The following is a 22,306-nucleotide window of genomic DNA, read 5'->3' on the forward strand; positions in this document are numbered from 1 at the left end:
GTACCCCCTTACCCTTGAGGGACAGGAGAAAGGACTCCAACACGTTGATGTGCAACGTCATCTCCTCCGGTAGCCACAGGCCTCTTGCATTAAGACTTGTAGTGTGTGCTCCCCATCCTTCCAGGGAGGCGTTCGTCATGACAGACTCCTAATGAGGTGGGGTCTGGAAATCAAACAAGTGGACAAAGGTGTGCACACTCCCCACCACAGTATCGCTCGACGGAAACTGAGTGTGATCTTGTCCTCGAAGCTTCCCGACACTTGTATCCAATGGCTGCTGACGAACTCCTGCAGGAGACGCATCAGTACCCTGCACAGCCGAACTAGGTGTATGAACGACGACTGGGTGGACCTCACCCTTGCAACCTTCAGGGCCAACACCCATTGTACCTTGCCCAAGATGGCCGCTATCCTATCCTCCGAAAGACGCCAGGCACAACACTGTCGAGTCGGGATCCCAGAAACCATGAGTCCTGCGATGGAATCAAGCAGGACTTCGCATAGTTCACCGAGAACCCCAGATCTGTCAGGAGCTGGAACATCTTTGCCTTGTGTTCAACGGCAATGTCCCTTGAGCTTGCCCGAATGAGCCAGTCATCCAGGTAAGGGTACACGTGGATCCCTTGAAGGCGCAGTTGCGAAAACACCGGCACCAGACACTTGGTGAACACTCTTGGCACCGACTTTAGCCCAACGGGAAGGGCCTTGAACTGGTAGTTTTGTCCTTGAAACATGAAGTGCAGATACTTGCGGTGGCCCTTGTGTATTGGGATGTGAAAATATGCATCTTCCAAGTCCAGTGACGACAGAAAATCCCTCTTCGTTGTCCTAGCACGTGCTGAAGAGTCACCATACAAAACTTTTGAAACTTGATTTACTTGTTCAGGCGACGGAGGTCCAGGATGGCTCTCCAACCGCTGGTGGTATTTTTGACAAGGAAGTAAAAAGAGTACACTCCGGAGCCTCTTTGGGACAAGCTCTATCGCACCCTTTCTTAGCATGGCCTGCACCTCCAGCAGCAGCCGAGGGACTTTATTTTTCTGACGGGCCACCAGTGGCCTACAGGGACACTTCAGTTGTAACTCTAGTGTGTGTCCGTGGGTGAGAGAGTTCAGTACCCAACGTCAGTGGAGAAGGTCTTCCACATGCTGATAAAGTTCACCAGCAGGCCTCCCACTGGGGTGCACGGGTGGGGAACAGACTCCACGGCCGGTTCAGTCCTGTTTTGATGTCCAAGCGCCACCTTGGGGCCTTGGCAATGACGTCCTCCAAACTTGGCACAGCCCCTGTAGGTATCATGGGCCGATGAGCAGGAGGGTTGACGGTAGGACGAAGCACCACCTCCACATCCTTAATAGGAACCTTGGGATTTTCCTCCAAAGTCCGAAAGGACGGTTATCGTTGCTGGAGTGCGCCCAAAGCACGAGCCGTCAATGTCCACCTTGATGGCCAGAACGGACTCGCCCAGTCTTCCCAAACAAACTGTCCCCGAAGGGCATGCCCAACACCGTCTACTGTCCATCCGGAAATTAGTGGCCCTCAGCCCGCCCCGAGATGGTTTCAGGGACGTGATGGCCATTATCTTCTGCAGGGTCTTTTCGATGGGCTGGAAAGAGGATTCCCTCCTGGCAGGCAGGGATACTCGCGCCTTTGGGCCTGTGCCCTGCTGATTCGCTACTGTGGCCTTCACAAGGGACCCTGCCACCACTTCGATGGAAGGTTTGGCCTTCGTCTGATGCACCTGGGCCTTCACGGTCTTGGCCGAATCCGCGGCCTTCACCTTAGGGGGAAGGGTCGGGCCCCTGCTCCACCTTGGCATTCTCTGCTGGGCCAGTGTGGGTTTTCTCCAAGAGCTTGCCCGGATGGTCCGACTTCTTCGAAGATCCTGAGCGTTGGCTCGTGGTCGAAGTCACTGGAGACTCTACTCACCCAGGAGGCCATCGCAGCGGCGCTCTCGGAGGCAGTGGACTTGCGGTGCTTAGCCTTGTGTTGGGCTGGGCCCCCTTGGGTGGGGCACCCTCAAAAGGTCTTAGAAGACCGCTCCCCTTTCTTCTGGGCAGGGGAGGCTTGACGCTGGGTCTCACCCAAAGCAGCCTTGGCCGGCAGCCACTCGTTGAAGCGCTTGTGCAGATCAGCCAGCGTGCGGGGCACCTTCTCCTGACAGGCCGCACAGTCTTCCTCCACGTGCATCGTGTCTGCGTGCAGGCAGTAAAGGTACAGGGAATGTCCGTCTGAGAAGACATTCCGTAGGTTGCAACCAGGGCAAACCCTGAAGAGAGGCGCAGAGTCCTTCTCCTCCGTCATGTCCATGCGGGGTAGGCCTTGAGGGACGCTAAAGAATCCGAAAACTGGTCCCAGTTAATCGGAAGGTGGATCGATGGAGCTTGAGGCTTGATTGATCGAACAAAAATAGAGCAAAACTTACAAAATAAAATCGCAAAATGCAGTAAAAGCTCGAGAGCTATAGCACAAGGACTCAATATTTGAACGTGCAGTAAAAATCTGAAGTTGGCTGCCAGAAGAGGGGCTTAGGTAGAGGGCAGTCATTGGGTGGGGCAGTTTGACCTAGAGCTCAGTGATTGGTTGTTAAGAGAAGGACAGTTCAGAAATTAAACACTGATTTTCTTTTACCAAGGTTTCCCAGCCTGACCAGGAATATTCATGAGCATGTGAATGCATGCCAGACCGCATGCTGGAGAATACATACAATTTTAAACTGATACTTAACCGAGAGCCAGTGAAGACACTGCAGAAGGCCCAGAGAGTGAGTAAGTCTGGGCACTGAAGGCCAACCTGGGCACCGAATGTTGTAGCATTTGAATTCACTGAAGTAGAGCCGCTGGTTGACCCAAATAGATGCCATTGCAGTAGTCAATGGCACCAATAATGGCGGCGGTGACAATTTTACTTGCGTTGCGAGGAAGGAAAGGAGGCACCTTCCTCATGGACCCCGAGTTAAGCAAAGCTGCCGCGGCATACTGCAGAGATCTGTGCCTCTGGAGCCGGACGGCATTATCTTAATGCCCATGCTTTTCACTACGCTGGCAGGTTGAAGACAAGGCCCAAGGCAAGTAGGCCAATACCAGTAGACGACTTACAGATTAGAAGTATTTCTGATTTATCACTATTTCTAAGCAGTTGTCAGGGAGCCATTGGCAGACAGCAGAGGGACAGTCTTTCAGAAGGGTTGGGGACTATCAGCAGGGGTGTTTAGATGAAAGGTGTGTTGTCTGCTTACATGTAAAACACCAAAACTGGCAATAGGTTGAGCCAGGGCAGCCATATAGAAATTAAAAATCAGAGGGGAGCGCGCCGATCCCTGGGGGACTCCAGTCAACCACTGTGCAAGAAGTGAAGGGGGAAACACCTCCTGGGGGTACCCGGTTAGGAAAGAAGCCATTTCAAAGGAATTCCTGAAACACCGGCTTCCAGGAAACAATGCAACAGTCTTGTTGGTCAACAATGTCAAAGGCTGCGGAGAGATAGCGTAAAAGGAGGGCACTCACCTCTCCGCGGTCTGATGCCAGTGCAATGTTGTCATGGAGTACAGATTCTGTACCCATCCCAGGACAGAAACCCACCTGGAAGTGGCAAAGAATGTCATTAATCTCCAAGTGAGTGGAGAGCTGAGGAGTGACAATGGCTTCTAACAGTTTGGACAGAGCGGGTAGAAGCGATCTAGGGTGATCATTTTCCACCATCTCAGGATCTAAATAGGGCTTCTTGATCAGCGGAGCGACAACTGCATGCTTCAAGGAATCGTATTGCATGAGAATTTAAGCACCTCAGTAATAGAGGGGGTCAAATTCAGCGCTGGGTCCTGTAAAATATAAAGAGGCATCAGATCCAGGCCGAATTAACTTTATGGAGCGCCTCTATAAGCACACTATCTGTGATGGGTGCAAACTGAAACAGATTGAAGCATTTGAGAACTGGACAGTACAAGGATTCAGTGGAATTAGGGATGATACTTCTCTCATCACGAATATGGTTTCCAATCATGTGAATTTTATTTTGAAAATAAGAAGGCTACAAGATCACATCGAGATTGGGAAGGGCAAAGTTTCAATAGAGTAGCCTCCATTATTAAATGGAGAAAAAGACAGGAGGAAAAGAAAAGGGAATACGAAAAGACATTCTGAAATGGAGAATGTCAAGAAAAGCAGCCCCACCCCCAGTCTCCCTACTGTGAAATGGCCAAAGCCTGATTATGAAAGCATCAGCTAGCCGTCGAGTCCAACTGCGGAAGTCTTAGGACATGAGCTGGAAAAGGCTGAAGAGGAACATCGATGTCAAGGTCCTAGTTACTTATATGTATATATAGACATATTTTATTTAGTTAGGCAGGCATAAGTTTCCCTTTCTTTTTTCTTAATCACCATTTATAGGAAAAAGTGCCTTGTCCATGGCAAGATGGAAGGCATAATTAAGGTTTCTACTGGAGATACTGAGGTTAGTTTGATTCCTAACAAGGGTTCTAAACTGCCTTTCATAGATTGCAAACCTAGAGACAAACTCCAGTTTTCAGGCCCCATCAGCACTCTGTGGGACGGCTCATATTTACATTTTGAAGAAAGTGGAATTTGAGAAACTAACTTTAAATTTGGAAGCTGAAATATTTCTAAAACTTAGTCCAGCCAAGGAGTAAATATTTTCAGTAAAAGTTAAGTAATGAAGCTTTCAGAATTTTAGGAAGTTATAATACAAGACGTAGTACTTAATTCAGCAGTGGTTTGAACGGGTCTACGAGAGAGAGATGCACGCGAGTGTTGCAGCATCAAAAAGTACATTAACCATCTTTTCAGTTCGTAAGGGGTTGGAACGTGTCAGTGAAAACCAGTGCTCGAGTGACTGAAGAGTTGAGTTCCTTTGTGCTCAGAGATAGAGGGCAGCATTTGCGAGCCAGAGGGATTCGGAGTTGGCGTATACTGCGACGCGTCTGGGAAGCTTTGTTCATTACTATTTTCCAGCACTCGGCAAAATTAAAGAACTTAGCAAGAAACTCGAGCACAAGTTCTGAACTCTTGTCATTTAAATATTCACACACCAGTTAAGCTACAACTAGTAACGCTTCATCTCATAAGGTTAATTCTGCATAGCAGCAAAAAGGTTCATACCAGTGTACACCAAGACATAAACAAATTCGTTTTTTAATGTAATTCTGAGAAGACCGTTTACATTTAAGAGATTAGCATTGTAGTGTTAAGCAACTACAGTTGTAAAATAAAAACCTCAAGAGACTGACAAAGGTTTTAAACTACAGGAAGGACCATTCTTTCAAGGAAGGACCAAGAAGTAAAAAGAAGATTAAATAAGAAAGTCTTCTATAAGGAGAAGAGAAAATTCAGCTTTAATAGTATAGCAACAATTTGGATTAACAACCTCTAGGTATAGACTTTACCGGCCAATTACTCTTTCATCCTCACTGCTCGATTTGTTCTGTGTAACTTCAGTACTTCGCTTCCCACCCCCAATCAAATACTGTATGTGTTAAGTGTATATTTTCAGTATACTGGGGTGTTCTTGTGTGCCCTCTGTCTGGACCATTAGACCCTCAAGTGAAGCCTTACTGCTCTGCTACAGGCTTGCTATTAAATAGTCTAGTCTTTCCTTTTGGGCAACACTGTTCCACCATTAGATTAAACATCCATCAGACGGATGTGCAAAATACAGCCCTCAGACGGTTGTGCACATATCTGTTGCATGGGACTGCATTATCAGTGTGGTGTGTTCTGCACATAAATAGCAGTGCTCTCAACATAGTTGCCTTCGGAGTTGGAACATTATTTCATAATACCCACCAGTTTTGCACTAAATGTGGTGCAGCTGTCACAGCCACTAACTTAACAGTCCTCTGCGCCTGAACAAGATGCTTTGCATGGCTTTTATAAGGTCTTTAAACTAGTAATCTCAGTTGGCAATTGAATAGCAACTTTAAAATTGCTATTCATAGAAATAAAAGCTTGTTTTCAAAGGTGGTCTTCCGAAGGACTATGCACCCCACAGTGCTTTGAAGCCATAACAATGATAGTAGGCAGTATACAAATATCAAACATACCACGGTAATGTTCCATACCCTTTACTGTAGAGGTAGGAATAATTATCGTTTCAGTTAAGTAATTTTTCCACATACTTCTCCGCTTTCCTTCTTCCCGCTTTTTGGAATCAATAGTTGTACCCTCTTTCTTTTGCTCCTTGGTAGCTTTTTCCAGATTATCCTTGCTTTCTTTCTCAGGTTTAATTTCCTCTTTGGATGAAGTTTGGGCCCTTTAAAAAATAAAATCGTGATTAGCACACTGCAACTTCAAAATGTCTCATCTTTTATGTTTCAAGTTTACATGCACAGCTTTACCTGCTAGTTTTAGCAGCCGCCTTATGGTCGCCGCCAGCAGAGGCAGGCTTCTTGACGCCGCCAGCAGAGGCAGGCTTCTTGACGCCGCCAGCAGAGGCAGGCTTCTTGACGCCGCCAGCAGAGGCAGGCTTCTTGACGCCGCCAGCAGAGGCAGGCTTCTTGACGCCGCCAGCAGAGGCAGGCTTCTTGACGCCGCCAGCAGAGGCAGGCTTCTTGACGCCGCCAGCAGAGGCAGGCTTCTTGTCGCCGCCAGCAGAGGCAGGCTTCTTGACGCCGCCAGCAGAGGAAGGCTTCTTGTCGCCGCCAGCAGAGGAAGGCTTCTTGTCGCCGCCAGCAGAGGAAGGCTTCTTGTCGCCGCCAGCAGAGGAAGGCTTCTTGTCACCCCTGGCTGGCTTCTTGTCAACTCCCGAAGACCTTTTGTCATGGCCAGAAGACCTTTTGTCTGCAGAAGATCTACTTGAACTGATCCGCTCAACTTCTTTCTTTATGTTCCTGGAAGGGTCATTTTTCACCTATATCAGAAAAAAAAAAAAACACAATTATGGTTACATTCCATTTGTAAAGCGCTAATTCTGTAACGATATATCCTTTTGATAACTTTTGAAATCAGTGTGCCCAGTTGTTGGTTTACAGAATAGTCAAGAGTATGAAGTCAATTTGCATAAGAGATCGGGTAAACTCACCTTTTCAACACAAATCTGTTGACCATGCAATTCAGTTCGATGAAGGTGCGAGACGCATCTAGGCACATCTAAACTGGATGACATAGTAACTATTCCATAGCATTTTGCTCCAGGGCTGCGAGCACTTGTGACTATTTTAGCAACAAGAACCTGCAAAACAAAGTTATTGTAAAGCTTAATAGTAAAATTACTATTTCCCAATGCAACTCCAAAATGATCAAAAGAAAGGGTACAAAGTGGTTTACAAGTAAACTTGCTCTCAATTGTGGGTTTCTTCATTATATCAAACACTGAATTGCTCAGTTTGTTAAGTGTTGCAGCTATATGTACTTAGCTAGTAAGGAAAAAGCTACTTACCTGTAACTATTGTTCTCCAGCATGGGTTGGGAACGGATTCACGTGGTCAAGAATGTTCCCCGTCAGGCCCAACCATCAATCACTGGTCTCTGGGTCATATTGCCCCCAGCCAATGACTGCCCTCCTCTGGCAGCCATCTTCAGATTTGGTAACACAGTGGCAGTAGGACCATGAGATCGGGTTTGCATGCGAATCCATGCCAGACCCATGCTGGAGAAAAAGTTACAGGTAAGTAACTTGTTCCTTCTCCAGCATGGGGTCTGATGTCAAGCAGGGGCACACCAGACAGGAATGCCTTAGTTGCAGCGATCGCTCTGGTCAAGTGGGCTCACAGATGGCCAGGCAACGGTCGGTTGGCCAACCAGTGACAGTGAGTGATGCAGCCGGAGAGCCACCTGGAAATGGAATTCTTACAGAGGGCCTTCCCATGGTTGACATGGCCAAAGTTCACAAAAAGTTGCAATGTCTTCCAGAAACTCTGTGCGGTCCTCTAGAACTTCAGCGCTCTAGCCACATCCAGAGAGTGCAAAGTCCTCTCAGCCAGCGACGAAGGCGTCAGGAAGAATACAGGTAACACCAAGGGCTCATTTAGATGAAAGTCCGACGGCACCTTGGGCATGAAGGAAGGGTGCTTCTGTAGCACTACCCTAGTCTCATGGAATGTCAAATAAGGTTTTTATAAAAGGGCCTGGATCCCTCCCACTCGTCGTGCGGAGATGATGGCCACAAGAAAAGCAGTTTTCTACGACAAAAATTGCATTGGCGCCGAAAGCATAGGCTTGAACGGAGGATCCATGATCAGAGTCCGCACCACATTGAGCTCTCACGCCGGGGCCATAGCCTTCACCGGCGGGAACAAGCGAAATAGTCCTTTGACAAACTCCTTGATCAATCGATGCGACCATAAGGATGATCGTCCAGGAGATCTGGTGTAGCAGGAGATAGCCGCCAGATCAACTTTGATGGAAGTATGGGCCAGTCCCGCCTTGGCCAACGACAAATACGGAAGCACCTGCCGAGCACTGACTCGTAGAGGGTCGATCTGAGTACGGCACCAAACGGCGAACCTTTTCCACTTGTGTGGCCATAGCATTTGAGAGACGAAGCTCTGGCCTTGGCAAGCACCTCCTTATAACCCGCTTGGCGATCATAGCCCCCAAACTCTAGTGCTGAAGGAGCCAGGACTTCATGTTGAGCGATCCAGGGTTGTGGTGCAGGATTGCACCTCCTTCCCTGGCGAGAAGATCTGTGAGAGCTGGAAGCCGGACTGGAGGGGACGCTGACCTGTCCAGTAGGTCCGGTACCATATCCATCTGCGATTGTCCCGTCTGCGGAGCTTGGTTCTGCCAAAGTGCCCACTTGTGGCACAAGCGCAGCTCCCTGCAGAGTCGGCGACTGTTCTTCACTCCTGCCTAATAAAAGGGGATGGAGGAACATACCCTGGGCTAAAGCCCAGTGCTAATGGTTCTGTGCCTCTTTGGGGAGCACCGGGGATCTGGTTCCCCCTGCTTCCGGATGTAGAACATCGTGGATGTGTTTTCCGTGAAGACCTGTGCAACCTTGCCCTTGAGGGACGGAAGGAAGGACTTGAGGGCCCAAAACACTGCCCTAGCTCCAGCACGTCTATGTGCAACGTCTTCTCCTGCGGTAGCCACAGGCCTCTTGCATGAAGACTTAGTGTGCGCTCCCCATCTTTCCAGGGAGGCATCCGTCGTGACAGTCTCCTGATAAGGTGGGCCTGGAAATCCATACCTGCGGACAGATGCCACACACTCCCCACTACCTATCGCTCAACGTAAACTCTCGAGTGATCTTGTCCTCGAAGCTTCCCGGCACTTGTATCCAATGGGCGTCGAACTCTTGCAGTGGACGCATTCGAAGCCTGCACAGCCGAATGAGGTATATGCATGACAACATGCCGAGCAGGGACTTGATGAACCTCACCCTTGCGATCTTTAGGGGCTACAGCAGTTGTACCTTGCCCAAGATGGCTGTTATCCTCTCCTCCGACGGAGACGCCAAGCACGACACTTGAGCAGGGACCCCAGAAACCGCGTGTCCTGCGATGGAATCAAGGAGGACTTTGCATCGTTCACCAAGAACCCCAGATGCGTCAGGAGTTGGACGGTCCTCGTTGTGTGGTCAACGGCGATGTCTTTGAGCTTGCCCGGATGAGACAGTCGTCCAGGTAAGGGTAGACGTGTATCCCTCGTAGATGCAGCTGCGCCACCACCAGAGCCAGGCACTTGGTAAAAACCCTTGGCGCCAACTTCAATCCGAAGGGAAGGGCCTTGAACTGGTAATGTTGCCCTTGAACCACGAAGCGTATGAACTTGCGGTGGCCCTTGTGTATGGGATGTGAAAATAGGCATTTTCCAAGTTCAGCGACGATAGAAAATCCCCCCTCTTCCAGCTGTCCTAGCATGTGCTGAAGAGTCACCATCCGAAACTTGAGACTTTATGTACTTGATCAGACAGCAGAGGTCCAGGATGGGCCTCCAACTGCCAGTCTTTGACGAGGAAGTAACAAGAGTATATTCCGGAGCCTCTTTGGGACAAGCTCAAACCCTTTTTTAGCATGGCCCGCACCTCCAGCAGACGCCGAGGGATGTAGTTTTCCTGTCGGGCCAATAGTAGTATACAAGGACACTTCCGTTGGAATTCTATTGTGTCTCTGTGGGCGAGAGCATCCAGCACCCAACAGTCAGATGGCCTTCCACACGCTGACGAAGTTTGCCAGCCGGTGCTCGGCTGGGGTCAGAACAACGGCTGGTTAAATCTTCTGACGGCTTGGCGACGACCTCCAGATTTGGGATGGCCTCTGTAGGTCTCCTGGGCCAACGAGCAGGAGGATTGACATTAGGACGAAGCACCTCCCCCAAAACCTTTGGAAGAACCCTCCGATTTTCCTCTGGAGGTCCGAAGGACGACAGTAGTTTCTGAAGCGTGCCCAAGGCACAAGCCGTCTCAGTGTCCGCCTTGATGGCCTGAAGAGAGTCTTCCCGAACAAATTGTCCCCATCGAAGGGCATGTCCAACACCTTAGACTGAACGTCCTGGCGGAAATTAGTGGCCCGAAGCCAACAAAGGCAAACGCTGTTGCCCATTTGGCAGAAACCCGTGTCAGCGATGTCCGTGGCCACCGTAATGGCGTGGTCCAATGCCACCTCACCTTCCTGTAGGATCTCCAAAGCTTCTGCCCTCTTGTCGGGAAGGAAGTCCAGGAGGGGAGCGTTCCTGAAACAGAGCTCCCTGTCGTAATGCACAATGATGGCCGGCACATGAGGCATCCTCATCCAGATCTCCGAGCACAGGGTATGCAGAGCAGTGAGAATGTCCACAGATGTCTCCAGGTGGTTGCTGAGGCTGCAGCAACGAGGCGAGGGCGTTTGGGGCTTAGGCTGGTCCTGCAAGTCCTCAACGCCCTGTTGCTCCTCAGTCTCATCGTCGTCTTGTCACCCTTGTCCTTCGATGGAAGTGGCCTTCGTCAGATGTACCTGGGCCTGTCTGGGTCTTCTCCAGGAGCTTGCCGAGATGGTCCGACTTCCTCTTAGAAGAACTTGAGCGTTGGCTCATGGTCGAAGGCACCGGAGATGCTGTATTCGACCTGGCCGTCACGGAGGCCACGCAACAGCGCTCCCGGTGGCAGTGGACTTGCGGTGCTTAGCCTTATGTTGGGCCCCCGTGAGAGGGGCGCCCTCAAAAGGTCTTCGAAGACCGCTCAATCTTCTTCTGGGCAGGGGAGGCATGCTGCCGGGACTCACCCAGAGCAGGGGCATTAGCCTGCAGCCACTCGAGACACCTGCATCGGTCGTTCAGCGTGTGGGGTACCATCTCCTGACAAGACGCACAGTCATCCTCTACATGCGTCGGGTCCAATTGCAGGCAGTTAAGGCACAGGGAATGTCCGTCATCCGAAAAGACATTCCGAAGGTTGAAGCCAGGGCAATCCTTGGAGGCGCCGAGTCCTCCTCATCTGACATGTCCACGCGACATAGGCCTTGAAGTTTCTGGAATCCTCCAAGAAGAAACTCGAAATTCGCCCTTGAGGGGCGAGGAAGAATCCGAAAACGGGTCCTAGTTAATCGGAAGGTGGATCGAAGGAGCTTGAGGCTCGATTGACCGAAAAAAAATATAGCAAAACTTAGAAAAACGCAGTAAAAGCTCGAGAGCTATAGCACAATAACTCGCAACACTTGAACGTGCGATAAAAATCTGAAGATGGTTGCCAGAGGTGGTACTTCGGTAAAGGGCAGTCATTGGCTGGGGACAGTATGACTTACAGACCAGTGATTGGCTGTTGGAGAAAGAGTTCAGAAGTGAAAATGATTTTTCTTTACCAAGGATTACCAGCCTGACAGGGAATATTCATGAGCATGTGAATCCATGCTAGACCCCATGCTGGAGAACAGTAGTGAAAAGAGGTCTTGGTACCGCTTGTCCCACCTGAGAATCATGCCTAGAGGAAGTGTCTAGGAAATAGTGTTTTGTAAATGCCTGTACAAAACTCCAGGTTGCCGCCTTGCAAATGGATTTGAGGGGAACATTTTCAATTAAAGCTATGGACGCCCCAATCCCGGGAGTAGTGTGCTTTAGGCTTGAAGGGCAGATCACTCTTGGCAAGAGTGTAGCAGAGTGTGATGCAATTGACAATCCACCTTCAGATGGCTGTTGTGTCTCTTAGTGGTCGTCTTTTCCAGATAATACAGGACTGCCCTGCGCACATCAAGTGTGTGTAGGCTTCTTTCTGCCACATTAGTGGGGTTCTGGAAGAAGGTGGGTAGGTCTATTGATTGGGTCACATAGAACTTTGAAATGAATTTGGGTGCAAATCGTGGGTCAGAGAACAGAACCACCATCTCTGAAATGTGACAAAAGGGTCTAGTACTGGAAGGGCTTTTAGTTCGCTAACCCTCCTTATTGAGGTGACTGCCACTAGGAAGGCGGTCTTGTGATTCCTTTGAGGCTAGCCTTATGCATAGGTTCAAATGGAGATCCATTAGTCTAGTTAATACCACATTTAGGTCCCATTCGGGAACTGGGTTTGAAATAGGGGGATTCATTCTTTTAAGCCCTTCCATGAAAGCTCCAATTACTGGGATCTTCCACAATTACACCTTTCGCTGGGACGTGGCATAGGCTGAAAGTGCTGCTACATGGACCTTGAGGGAATTAAAAACCAGATCAGAGTCTAGTAGGTGAGTCAGGAATAGTACAATATGAGTAGGAGAGCAGTTTATGGGATTGAAGCTCTTGGAATTGCACCAGATGACAAAGCGTTTCCACTTATTGGGAGTGGCAATGTCTGCTGTTAGGCTTTCTTGCTTCTACAAGTATGTCCATGCATCTGAGGAAGTTGGAGGTGCCCCAACTCTATGACCTCAGGAGCCAGGCCACTAAGTTGAGTTTGAGGGCATGGATGAAGTGTCCCCCCCCCCCTTGTCCGGCGATCGCATGTTGTATGGGCAAGGTAGTTTAATCGGAGGGGAGAATGACATCTCCATCAGCTCGGAGAACAAGGGCGGCCGGGCCCACATCGGGCCACCAATATCATGACTGGTTCCTGGTGCATCTTGTGCACCATCTTGTTGCGTAGGGGAGTTGTGGGAAGCGTAAACAAATTTCCCTAGCCATGCTCTCCTAAGACAGTTCCCCTTGGATCGGTTCTGAGGGTATCTGGATGTGTAATCTGGGCATTGCGAGTTCTCCAGAGTTGCGAACAAGTCGATCTCTGGGATGACCCATTTTGCGAAAAAGTTGGAGGTGCTGTCTTCATGTAGTCGCCATTCGTACTCTGAGCAGCAGGTAATCTCTGCCGAGTACATCCACCAGAAGATCGAGTTCCCCTGGAACAGGTTGAGACGGAGGAACATCTTGTGTCCGAGAGCCCACTTCCATATGTTCTGGGACAGTGTGGAAAACCCTGGAGTGGAAGTGCCCCCTTGCTTGTTCAGGCAATACATTGCTCTGGTACCGTCCGTGAGGTCTAGTACTGTCTTCCCCTGTAACTGTCTGAAAGGGCTTTGAACACTGCTAACGGCTCCAACAGGTTTATGTGGTTGGATGCTACTGCTGTGGTGCAAACGCTGCGCCATCTGGAGGGGAGTTCCCCTCCCATCCCCCCCCTACCCAGTGAGAGATGCGCCTGTAGCGAGTGGCTCCCACTGCGGGGGTCATGAAGTTTTTCCGCTGCAAGAGGTTTTCCCTCGACCACCAATGCAGAGAGAACAAGGGCTGCCGAGACAACCACTAGATCGTCCCATTCTACACTGGCCTGACACCATTGGCTGTTGAGCCCCTCTTGCATGGGGCGCATGCGCAAACGTGTGTGGGACTAAATAAATGCAGGAGACCATCATTCCAAACAGTCTCACGGCTTTGCGTACCGTCACCTCTCGACTGCAAACGCACTGTTTCAGAATCCTTCCATATGTAGCCAGTCTTCAGTCTAAATCAGGGCACCCAGAAATTGATTGACTTGGCTGGGGTCTAAGCTGGACTTTCTCGTTTGAGAATCTCAGACTGAAGAGTAGATCTATCGTCTTCTGGGTGTTTGAAAGGCATGTTCCCCAAGAATCCCCGGTTATGAGCTAGTCGTCGAGGTATGTATGAACTAGGATAGATTGCCTGTGCAGGTGAGCCACTGCTACTGCCAGCACCTTCGTAAATACCCTTGGCGCTGAGGCAATGCCGAAGGGAAGGACCTTGAACTAGTGTGTCCTCCATCATGAACCTTGGGTATTTTCTGTGCGCTGGCAACATTGAAATATGAAAGTATGCATCTTTCATGTCCAATGTTGCCATGTGTTAGTAGAGGGATTACCTGAAACTTGTGTGGTTTGGCAAATTTGTTTGCTTGGCACAAGTCTAGGACAGGGGACATGGTGAGATATTTTGGGTACAAGAAGTACACTGAATAAAAATGACATGCATTACTTACCGTAATAGCATTTCTGATTGTATCTGCTTAGATTCACATGCTGTGCATATGGTCCGACATCCAGTGGTAACTGGAGTACTGCATCTTGTCTTTCGGGGACCGAAAGGGGGCCATCGGCATAGGCGTGTCTGCAGCACTATCCCTATCGTGACGTGTAGTGTACCTAAAATCCCTCACACGCTGAGGTCCCTCCGATTATATTTTTTCTGCCATGAGGGAGCCCAACGCTATTGTGAGGAGTACATGAAGAAAGAAAGTAGTAAGACGTCTGTTCCATCCACCCCGAGCAGGGAAGTAGGGAGTGTGCATGTGAATCTAAGCAGATACAATCAGAAATGCTATTACGGTAAGTGATGCATGTCTGATGCTGGTTAATCTGCATAGAATCACATGCTGTGCATAGACTAGCGAGCAGTACCCAGAGTTGGAGGTGGGGTGTGAGAAGGAACAGTAAAGAGAAGATGTCTTAGTACTGCTTATCCCACCTGAGAATCAGACCTAGAATGAGTGTCTAGGCAATAGCATTTTTTAAAGTTGTGTACAAAGCTCCAGGTTGCCGCTTTACAGATGGACTCTAGGGGAACATTTGTAATGAATGCTATGGACGCCCCAGTGCCTAGAGTAGAATGTGCTCTAGCCTTGAAGGGCAGTTCTGTGTAACAGTGTTATGCATTTGACAATCCACCTTGAGATAGCCGATTTAGAGACAGGATTCCCTCTCTACCAGCTGCCACTGAAAAATAGGGCATGGGTGTAGGGTCTCTGTCCCGAGGCAAGATGATGTACAGGCAGGGTAGTTTTACTGGTGGGGAGAGGGACATTTCCATTAGATGAGCGAACCAGGGTTGGCGGGCCCACATGGGGTCCACCAGTAATATGGTAACTGGTTCCTGGTGCATCTTGTGCACTATCTTGTTGAGCTGGGGCGTAGACTAATTTCCCTGACCATGATATCCAGAGACTAACCCCTTGGAGCGGTTCTGGGGGTACCCGGAGGTGTAGTCTTGGCAATGGGCGTTCACCTGAATCTCGAACAAGTACATCTCTGGGAAGCCCCATTCCGCGAAGACGTTGGACACAATGTCTTCTTGCAGACGCCATTCGTATTCTATGGGCAGCAGGAAATCCTAGCTGAGCACATGGGCCAGAAGATTGAGTTCCCCTGGAACATGTTGGGACAACAGAAACATATTGTGTTTGAGATCCCATATCCAAATGTTTTGGGACAGCTTGGATAGCCCTGGAGAGGGAGTGTCCCCTTGTTTGTTCAGGTAATACATGGCTGTCGTGCTGTCTGTTAGAATCAGCACTGTCTTCCCTTGTAGTTGCATCTGAAAGGCCTTTAATGCCTTGAACAACGCAAATAGCTCCAGTAAATTTATATGGTTGGACACTACTTGTGGGGACCACACCATGCGCTGTCTGCTGAAGCAGGTGAGCCCCCACCCCGTGAGAGGAGTGTCATGAGAGTGGCTTCCACTGCAGGGGTGGTGAAGGTTTTCCCCTTCAAGAGGTTTTCCCTTGAGCACCACTGCAGAGAGAACGAGGGCTGGCGAGACAACTACCAGCTCTTCCCATTGCACGCTGGCCTGACACCACTGGCTGTTGAGCCACTCTTGCATGGGACACATGCGCATCCACATGTGGGGAACTAATTATATGCATGGCACCATCATTCCTAGCAAATGCATGGCTTTGGCACTGTCAACTCCTGACTGGCTACATATGGAGGGATCTGAAAAAGCATGTTCTGAACCCTCATTGGAGGGGAAGAAAAGGCCGTCTTTCGCCTGAATTAGAGCTCCCAGAAATTGTTTTGTTTGACTGGGAACTAGACTGGATTTTTTTTTGTTGATAGAGAACCCTAGATTGAACAGAAAGTCTATGGTCTTTTGGGCGTTAAAAAAAATGTGTTGTATGAGTCCCCCGTTATAAGCCAGTCGTCGAGGTAAGGGTAAACCGGGACGGATAGTCTGCGCAGGTGTGCTGCCGCTACTGCCAGGATCTTTGTAAACACCCTGGGCGCCCGAGGCAATGCCGAAGGGGCGTACCTTGCATTGGTATTGCCTTGCTCTATCATGAACCTTAGATATTTCCTGTGCGCTGGCAACATTGAAATATGAAAGTATGCATCTTTAATGTACAATGTTGCCATGTAGTGCCCCTGTTTCAACAGTGGGATCACCTCCTGTAGCGTTACCATGCAAAACCTGAGGTTTTATGAACTTGTTCACTGGGCGCAGGTCTAGAACAGGGCGCATGGTGAGGTCCTTTTTGGGTACAAGTAGTACACTGAATACATACCCCAATTTACCTGAAGAATAGGGACGGATTCTATGGCGTACTTTCCCAGCAGCGCTTCCACCGATTGATTAATGATCTCCAGATGGTCCGGTGAGAGGCGCTGTGAGCGCGGTGGTCTGAATTGTGGGGGTCGGGCGAATTCCACGCAGTACCTGTGGGCGACTGTCTTTATGACCCACTGATCTGAAGTTAACCCCTCCCATGCTGTGAGGAAAGATGTTAAGCACCCCCCCCCCCCCGACCGGGGTGACATGGGAGGGGACCTGGATCTGATGGTAATTTCTGACCAGAGGCTGCAGCTCCTCTAGGATTGGGACCTCTGGCTTGGTGGGTAGTATGCGGGGCTTCCAGATGTTTGTCCAGCATTAAAGTTTCTCGTGCCATAGTTCTTTCGAGGGCAGTCCTGTGCAAGTCAGGACGGACTAGAATTATTTCCCCTTTGGGGGAAGGTTTCTGTGATCTGTTGAAGGGACTGAAGAGTCTCATGCTCTTTTTTGGCTGTTTCCAGGGCCTCATCGACCGCCTTTTCAAAGAGGTTAGTTTCTTCAATGGGTTTGTTGATGAGCGGCCTGTGTCTCAGGCTTGAAAACCAGAGTTACGAAGCCAAGCGTGCCGATTAAGTAAAGTGCCCTAGGCCCGAGACCTGCCTGCTGTTTCAGCAGTGTACAGAGTGTTCTTTATCACATTCTGGTTTACTTGCCTGCCTTCGACCACAATGGTGAGAAGCCTGGACCCGACTGGTTTTTGGTCCTCCTGGAGAACTTCCTTTACTAGGTTCCATTGAGTGTCTGCACAACTCGCCAACAGCCTAGGATTCGCTATGTGTGTGGTATATGCAGCAGCCGAGGTAACCCCGCTTACTTAAGGCATACAACCTCTGATTCTTTATCCGCAGGTGCCTCCCCCGTATCAAGGGGTACTCCTGCCTGTTTCCGGCTGGTAGTCAAAAAGGAATCGGGGGGGTGGCATGCCTTTTGTATTGAGGGTCCGAAGGAGCTGGCCGAAATGACTTTTCTACTCTTGGGTTCACTGCCCGGGTCTGCGCTGGCGACACCAGGAAGGGGTTAATCCTGTCTAAGAAATTAGGAGGTGGAATGGCCTGGCTTGAAGGGGGTTTCTCCTCGAGAATGTCTTCTACAGAGTCCTGCTCGGGTACCGCTTTGAGTAGTGATTTGGAAGTGATCTGCCGCCTTGGCATTGAAGGCCATTTGGTCGTCTACAAGCGAGGCCTGGCGAGCCGGGGTGGACGGAGGAGAATCCAGGCACAGAACATCAGCTTCCCGATCTTGTGGGGGGAGGGTGAGGGAGGGGGCGAGCGTCCATGGGTCCGTCTCGGTGGCATCGCCTGGTCCTCATCGAAACCCTGCAGGAAGGAAGGTTCTTCATGTTCAGTGTAAACGTCCTGATAAGTATCCATCTGGACGATGTCTTCATGATGGACGTGGACCGAGGGCTGATCTTCCTGGAAATGTGAAGCAGATTTAGGATTAGGTTCTCCACAAGACCTTTTCGGTGAAGGATGTTGAGAAAAATGTGTAATTTTCTCAAGATGATCCATGCACCCTTCAAATTTCTCCCTTTTCCAAAACGTCATCTTCTGCCCCTTGACGCTGAAATTTGTCACTCAGGGTGTTGGAAAGAGGCTCCCGACTGTCCTCGTAGGTCTTGCGAGAAGAATTGGGGCATCATGGCGTATCTAGTTTTGTCTGCGGTCTGCCCCATGTTTTCCGATGTTATAGGCATCAGCCCAACCGCAAAGTAATTCTTGCAATACTGTGTTCAATCACCACGAGTTAGTGTCGAAGGTCTATCGGTAGATTTACAACCTACCGCGGAGTTAGAGGGCCTAGCGGTAGGTTTTTTGCCTTGAGGCCTAGTCATAGGTTTTGGGCCTAGCGGGCCTTTAGGGAACGCCGAATTTTGACGTGTAAACCCGATTTAGGGGGTAGCTACCGCCTTGGTTTGTTTTGCAATGCCCAGTCGCAAAACGCTGCTGCAGATGCAGGGAAGTCTTGTGATCTGAACGATCAGAGGAATCTGCTGAAATTTTTGCCAGCCCTGCTGGCGCCTTCACCTTTTTCAACGAAAACCCCCCAACAAAATAGGTGGAGGGGTTGTGTTTAGTGTAATGCGTTCTTTGTACGCCCCCGGGTGTTGTCGCTGAAGCAAGACTAGTGTCAGGCCTTAAAGGGTCAGGGACAGGCGTGGCGGACCTTGAAGTGTCCGCATCGAGGTCCATCACATCTGCAACAGATGTTTGGTCATCAAGGCACCCCCATCACTTTCAGTGGGGGAAGAGGGTGCCACCCACAACATACCATACGCGGCCCACCACTTTACACAGCGCTCCTTAAGGGTCTTAGGCCGAAGGGGTTTACAAGCCGCACACTTTCTCGTCGTGATCTAAGGGGAGACGGGAGTTTCAAGTCCTGTGCTAGTCTTCCACAGGTATCTAACCCCACACTTAGGGCAGAACCTAAATGGAGTCCTTTCCATAGCGAAAGGTGTAAAAAAGATGACCAGACCTAGGAGGATAAAGAGGGGGAAGAGGAAAGACCATGAAAATATTGCCATCCCACTATCCCTACTGTGAAGGCCAGCCAGAGGGCCCAGCCACGTGGATGCTTTAGTCGCCGGAGCCTAGGCACCGAAATCCACCGCCAGACAAATCCCACGCAGTCTTCATTGAAGTTGGTTCTGCCGTCGAAGTGACTAAAGGGGAATAACTGTTGGTTTAGGATAAACGATGTCTCTTATGTAAGAGCTCTGCTATTTGGCGACCAGTTATCTGGGTGGAAAAACAAATCTGCGGGACCAGTACGCGCGAGGGATTTTGGGTACACTACACCACGTTAGGTATAGTGTTACAGGCACGCCCATGTTGACCCCTTTCGATCCTCGTACGACAAGATGCAATACTCCACGATTACCAACAGATGTCAGACTATATGCACAGCATGTAATTCTAAGCAGATTTACAAGTTCAGCAATATATTTTATAGAACTAGATGTTTAAGTGCTACTTTATTGTGCCGGTTTAAGATTGAGTACTTACCTACAAGCTCACATCTTCCTCTTAAAATAAGCCAGACTGCTGTGCCACACTACTTTTGGGAGAATTCTCAGAAATGTGCTACCTTAGAGACCCAGCAACTTTGCTGGATTTTGAGGACTTGATTTTATTTTTTTTTACCTGGAGAAAGTGAGACCCCTTTTCCCCACTCATGTATTTTAATGTGATTTGAGCTTTGTGTTTCTTTTGGATATGGAGTTTGGGAAACTCCATAGGCATCATCTTTTACATTGTGTCACAAAGTACCTTCAGTGCAGCGGCACAGGGAAGTCTCAGATTTCCCAGGGTTTAAATACCTTTATCTGGGATAAACTACTGTTTCCCAGAGCAGTAAAGTGAAATTTACTTTACTTGCATTTGTAACTTTCTAGACCCAGCACACACTATCTTACAATAGGGTGCTGGAGGGGTTACCTAGTATCCCTTTGTCTAGATTCTCAAGTAACAATTTCATGTTACCCTGTCCTCAATGAATGGCTGGTGGCAGTGGCTGCGTTCGCAGCTCCGTAAAGCACCCAAGGGTGCCATTATTTATCAAAATTGTCCTGGTCTTTTTTCACCATTTTATTGTGGAAAAGTAGTTGGTGAGATTTACTCTGCTCCCCAAACCAGGTTTGGTCCCTTTGCCTTTGGTGGCATTTACAAAGCCCACCTCTAGCTCCAGGGTGTCTGGGGTGGGCAGGAAGTGAGGGAGGTGCCCGAAACTCCTGGTGCTTAGTCTCCTAGGAGACCCAAATGCACTCTAGTGATTTGCCGGCTGACTGTCCAGCAAGGACAGCCACCCTGCTGGGTGACTGACAGCTAGGCTGCAATGAATGGGAGAGAACTGAATAAAAGGTGAGGCTTTTGGCTTGGAAGGCAGAGTCGACCACTGGACGAAGTAACCCAAAAGAGTTGCCTGCTGCAACTCCTGGACCGGTAAAGCCCTGCTTCTGTGCAGGAACTCCAAATTCGTGTGGACAGAGAAGCCCCTGCAAGGACAACTTCTCCCCTTGAGTTGGTGGGACAAAGTAAGCCACCTGGACATCCTTCTCAGAGCTGGTTGAATTTCCACAGAGTTGCTGCTGGAAACCTTATAGCCAGGGAGAGGAACACTATATTGTGTGCGTTGCTTTTAAGATGGCCTAGAGCTCCAGGAAGATCCTCCCGATTCCCAAGAAGCAGGACTGACCAAGCCTGAGCACCCCTCTACAGAGCGTGGGGCCCCAGAAGCAAGGAAAGTCCATCTCGACAGCCAGGAACTGCAGTGTTGCTATTTGCGGTAGACACAGGGAGCTGAAACACCAAACAGCCACTGATTTGAAGATTGACATTTGCGAGAGGTGACCGTCCCATTGCAGTGCAGGGGTCCCCAGAAGTCCTCACCAGTACAAAAAAGGTACTGTAAAAGGTCTGAGTTGCTTGCATCTCTATTACTAGTTTAACAGCTTGTGACTCTACATTTGATTCTTCCTTTCTTCAAAGACTTCTAAAACATTGTGCAAAGACTTTCTACTTAAGTGCTTCATCCTATATAAGACTTTTGCCCATTGACGTTGGCTTAGCCTATTATACTGAATGACTGCTTAGGAGATCCAAAAGGGTTAGCCTGCTTAATATTTGTGGTATTGTTTGCTCTAATCACCTTTTCCTTTTACCAACTTCTAAGAGTGTTCTAAATGCCAACAGTAAGAGATTAATGTCCCCAGCACCCTAGCTATTGAAGTCACCTGAGGGTGTAGGTTGTGTCTGTGGGCCATCCCAAAAGAGTCTTTACTGATTTTAGAAACTAAGTGTTTACAGTATAGGAGTGTATTTGTGTACCATTATATTGCTCCCTTCGGAGGAAGGCTTATTCTGACTGGTAAATTAATAATTGTTTATTCAAGAAACCTTGTGTGCAAGTTTATTTGAACACTGGTCACTGTGGATCTCCAACTCCTACAGCTCACATTGACCCCTCGAGATAAGCGAGGCTGCTCAACACTATGTAGTACAAGCTTACACCAAAGGTTGGGTTTCCCATTACCTGTAGTCAGTGTTTGTATCGGTCTGTATTAGCTCAAGGTAGTTGGGCAAGATATGCAGTACCCTTTGGGAACACAAAGTTGGGGATGGGGGAATCTACAAACCATTGTGATAGCCTACTAAACTCTTCCTGCCAGTAGGACTTGAAACTCCCATCACTGCTCTAACATTTAGTGTAGGGAGACTTCTAAATCCATTTGATGTTCTATGAATTGATTTACATGGAATTTGGAGATGAATTTAAGAGCAAAGCATGCATATGTGCGCAAAACCACATTGTCCTAAAAGGTAACAAATGTGTCTTGAACGAGAGCTTGCAGTTCACTTACCCTCCCACAATGGAAACAGCTACTGGATAGGTCTTGTAGGCGAGAACCCCAAGACTAGCCTTGGGCATGGACTCAAAAGGAGGGCCCATACATTTAGTAATGGTGACATGCAAGTCCCCTCCAGGAGTTGCATAGAAATGGGGGAGAATAAGACACTTTACCTCATCCATAAAAGCCTTGACTGCAGGGACTTTCCACCGGGAATCCTTGCTTTGAGAGGTGGTGTAAGCAGAAAGGACAGCAAGGTGGACCTTTAGTGTGT

The 22,306-nt window shown here is 49.1% G+C and overlaps 1 protein-coding gene across 17 annotated transcripts in view; it reads right to left on the reverse strand.

Annotated features, from left to right (window-relative positions):
* The window catches only part of SLTM (SAFB like transcription modulator), a 333,070-nt gene that overhangs the window by 191,387 nt on the left and 119,377 nt on the right, over positions 1-22,306 (reverse strand). For 9 of the 17 annotated variants that reach the window (XM_069624367.1, XM_069624362.1, XM_069624366.1 and 6 more), the window contains exons 9-11: positions 7,036-7,185; positions 6,353-6,864; positions 6,134-6,267 (exon numbers count right to left, since the gene is read on the reverse strand). In XM_069624367.1, the coding sequence (XP_069480468.1) occupies positions 6,134-6,267; positions 6,353-6,864; positions 7,036-7,185 (796 nt within the window). Of the gene's footprint in view, positions 1-6,076; positions 6,268-6,352; positions 6,865-7,035; positions 7,186-22,306 lie in introns of all 17 variants that reach the window. The other 8 variants (XM_069624369.1, XM_069624368.1, XM_069624374.1 and 5 more) reach the window with 1 other exon arrangement.

Source organism: Ambystoma mexicanum, chromosome 11, assembly GCF_040938575.1.
Source record: "Ambystoma mexicanum isolate Mex_15411 chromosome 11, UKY_AmexF1_1, whole genome shotgun sequence".
In the NCBI taxonomy this organism is placed as follows: domain Eukaryota; kingdom Metazoa; phylum Chordata; class Amphibia; order Caudata; family Ambystomatidae; genus Ambystoma; species Ambystoma mexicanum.